This window comes from Accipiter gentilis, chromosome 35 (genome assembly GCF_929443795.1).
Source record: "Accipiter gentilis chromosome 35, bAccGen1.1, whole genome shotgun sequence".
NCBI lineage: Eukaryota > Metazoa > Chordata > Aves > Accipitriformes > Accipitridae > Astur > Astur gentilis.
Genome location: NC_064914.1, coordinates 9,226,898 through 9,230,436, shown reverse-complemented (window position 1 = coordinate 9,230,436; position 3,539 = coordinate 9,226,898). Strand labels below are relative to the sequence as shown.

The window sequence follows — 3,539 nt, the reverse complement described above, 5'->3', positions numbered from 1 at the left end:
ATGTAGGCACAAGCAAGCCCTTGGGAGCAAACTCTTTATTCTCTGCCTGGGGGCTCTGTGGCCCTGGAGCCGCACACCTCCTCAGGACATCCTCCACAAGGCTCCCAGCTACCGCCCTCTTCAACGACTCGGGCTGCACGGGCTCCTCCGGGAGAAGCTTTAAACGCACTGGTCTGTGCCGTGCTCCTGCCTGGGTAGGGCGCTTGGGACCCGCTGGAGGCATGGGCTCTCTTGGAAACTGGGGGCCCGTGGAGGGAACGGTGTCTGCGGTGCTCCCTGGCCAGAATATATGCAGAGTTTCCAATGCAGGCACTGAAGACCTTGCTGTGGCTCCTTGCTGTGCTGAGCCCAACCGAGTTTTTAAGAGTAGATTTTTAGTGTGAGCAAAAGTGTGATTATTTTATTTTGTAATTTATGTAAATAAAGTGGGTTTGGTTTGTTTGTTTTTTTTTTAAATAAGACTCTTCCAGAGCTCAGGTCAGACTGAACCTGAGGGAAAGGGGCAGACCCTCGCAGAGGGCAGAGCCACATCATGATAGGGGGGCCAGCAGGATCAGGGGGCCATGCGACACCCCCTGCTCACGTCCTGCCGGCTCCAGGAAGATGGTTGCACAAAGGACTCGGGGCGCAGCTCCAGGGACAGGGGTTTGGTGACCTGGCTCCAGCGCCTCTGGGGCCAGGGGCTAGGAGCTGTCGGGGGCTTCAGGGCTGTCGGGGGCTTCGGGACTGGGGGCTGCAGCCCTCCGCTTCAGAGGGACGATGCAGACGCTGTTCTTGGCCTCTTTGACTCTCCACCACCGGCCAAGCCTGCAGATGAGAGAGATGGGGGCTACCCTCCGCCGAGCCCTTGGAGGAGCAGGGGGGGGCTGTGCCCCTGGGCAGCACCAGGGAGGGGGGACAGTACCGGTGCTCCTGTCCAAGGCCAGCCACCAGGAAGTCACCGGCTGCAGAGAACTTGAGGCTGTTCACAAAACCCACCTGGAGAGGACAGGGCAGGGTGAGGGGCTCTGGCAGCCTCCTCCTGCCGCCCAGGGAAGGGAGCCCCTGCCCAGAGATGCCCCAAGCCCAGCTCCAATCCCCCACCTCCCCATCCATACCAACGGGATGTCCCAGAGGGGCTCCAGCTTCCGAAATCCCTCACCGCACTTCCAGAGCTTCACGCTGGCGCTGTGGGAGCCTGGGGCAGAGAGAGAAGACTGCCATGCACTCCCACCCAGGTAAGGGAGCAGGACGCCCCCCTCTCCACACCCCCACTCCAAAGCAGCTGCCACACACCTGTAGCCAGGAGGTCCCTGTTGCGCAGGGCGGCCACTGCTGAGATCCAGTATGGCTGCTGCAGGCCCTGGGCATCCTGCATGCCATGTGCCTGCCGGGCCAGTGCCAGCGGCTTCTTTTTCGTTAGCCCCCACAGGGCTAGGGACCTGCCAGGGAGGGAAGGGGCGAGGGGGCCGAGGGGGGCACCGCCTGCGCACCCCAGGCACCACCCCGGCCCTGTGCTCACCCGTCATCGGCGCCTGACACCATGTGCTCCTCACTGATGAGCTGGATACAATCGATGGAGCCCCTGTGAAGAGAAGGGGCAACTGCCATCAGTTATGAGCATGCTTTGGGATCCTATTTAGGAGACAAGGGCTCACCGGGGCATCAGCATCCCCACAGTGCCGGCAGGCTCCTAGTGATGCTTGGCACCTGCACACCGCTGCCCCAGCCTGACCCCCCTGCCTGCAGCCCCCTCTCCCGCCCCAGACCTACTGGTGCCCGTAAAACACAAGCTGCGACTCCTCCGGGATCTTCCAGAGCCGCACGGTACCGTCCCGGCCCCCTGCCGTCACACAGCACTCCCGGCTCAGGCTGTCCAGCCCCGTGATGACATCCTGGTGCCCGAACCTGGAGAAGGAGATGGCAAAGTGCTGTGGCAAGCAGGGCCCTCTGCTACCACAACTCCCCCGGGCCTGCTGGCTCTTGTGACTTCTGACATCCCCAGGCAGGAGTGGCTGCACAGCTTGCGGTGCGGGCAGGAGGCAGAGCTGCCCTTCCTGCTGGGGACGTGGAGGGGAGGATGCTGCTGGAGTCAGAGCATTGGTGGCTTTGTAGCTCCCGAGCTCGGCCACATCAGCCCAAAGCAGCACAGGATCCTTGGACGGTGGGAGGCAGAAAAAGAGATTCGCCCCAGCGTGGCCCCGCAGAGGGGAGGGAAGGCTTCAGTTTCAACTTTGGCTTCAGCTTTGGCGTGGCCTTCTCCTTCCCTCTGTTTCAACAGCCCAGCAGAGCAGCTGGTGCTTTGTGGCAAAGATGAAGCGCGTGGACAGGCGTTGTCCTAGACCACTGGAAAGAGTGGCTGTCCTGCCACTCTCCGGAGGCTGCCGGGTCCTCCTCCAGCTGAGGTGTCTCCTTTCCTGTTAGACCTCAGGAAGAGGAGATACCCCAGCCTGCAGAGCATCCTAGGGCTGGGGCTCCAGCGTTGTCTCTGCCTGAGCAGAGTCCTCGCTGGGGACTGAGTGTGACCTCATCCGTGCCCTCGTCATCTGTAAACTCAGCCGTGGTAGGTTAAACCTCGACTTCAGCCTTCCTCGTCCCAGGATGAGGAGTGTCTGAGTTGCCAGGGAGGAGACCAAGGGGCTGGTGTCTTTGCTTGGGCCTTGAAGGACTGTGGGGACAAAGCAGCAGAGGTGAGGTGACAGCCCCATGTCCCTTCCAGGCAGGGCACATTGCACCTCATGATTCCCAGGGCCAGGAGGGAACCAGGGGGCAGATGGCTCAGCTGGAAGCTGCTGGTTAGGAATACGCCCCTCCCGAAACACCCCTCTTCCCACAGATGTGCTGGGAGCAGAGCCCCCCTTGCCCAGGCTGGGGGGGGGAGCTCCATGCCAAGGTCCTTCCTCCTCCCCGCTGCCCTCACTCACTCTCTCTGATGTACTTGTGCTCGTTCTCATGCTCATCCACATCCCGTCCAAGGAGTCCTGGGGGGACACAGCATGTCAGGGACCCACTGGCCATCAGGGACCCACCAGCCAGCCTGTCTGGCCACACAGTTCCCTGGGGAGGGCTGACCCCAGGGTGCAGCATCGGGGAGGGGATGGATGAGCCTCCTGCCAGCCCTACCTGTGCAGGCAGGAGTGGGAGAGAGTGAAGGGGTGCCCCACAGGTCCTGCACTGGGACACAGGGACCCTGGGAGAGAAAGAGACCCTGGGGCTAGGGGCTCACCGATGAACCTGACAGCCTCCAGCCGCAGGGACTCCTGCGGGCTCCGCAGGTAGGTCTGGCTCTTCCACAGGTAGTACGTGGCCCTGCTCCTCTTCCTGGCCAGCTGGAGAGAAGGGTGCAGAGTTGGCACAGAGATGGCCCCCCCGTTGGGCCATCCCTCCACCAAGGACCACCCTTCTTCTCCCCAGCAGGACATTCCCAGCTCTCCGCTCTCCGCATTGGGGTTCGGAGGGAGCAGAGGGCTCCCAGGCAATGCTAGGGTGCCATCCTGGTGGCGGGGTCCCCTTTGGGACCCCGGAGGTGAGGACAGCCTGGAGCAGAGCCTGTTCCAGGA

General features: G+C 62.4%; 1 protein-coding gene across 1 annotated transcript; it reads right to left on the bottom strand.

Annotated features, from left to right (window-relative positions):
- Positions 1–517: 517 nt before the first annotated feature.
- Positions 518–1,858, bottom strand: LOC126034695 (U3 small nucleolar RNA-interacting protein 2-like). The gene is made up of 6 exons (XM_049792665.1): positions 1,753–1,858; positions 1,502–1,564; positions 1,276–1,421; positions 1,098–1,177; positions 905–978; positions 518–807 (listed from the first exon to the last, which is right to left on the bottom strand). Exons 2-6 carry the CDS (start codon positions 1,522–1,524, stop codon positions 684–686), a joined length of 447 nt encoding a protein of 148 aa, XP_049648622.1. The 5' UTR covers positions 1,525–1,564; positions 1,753–1,858; the 3' UTR covers positions 518–683.
- Positions 1,859–3,539: the final 1,681 nt, after the last annotated feature.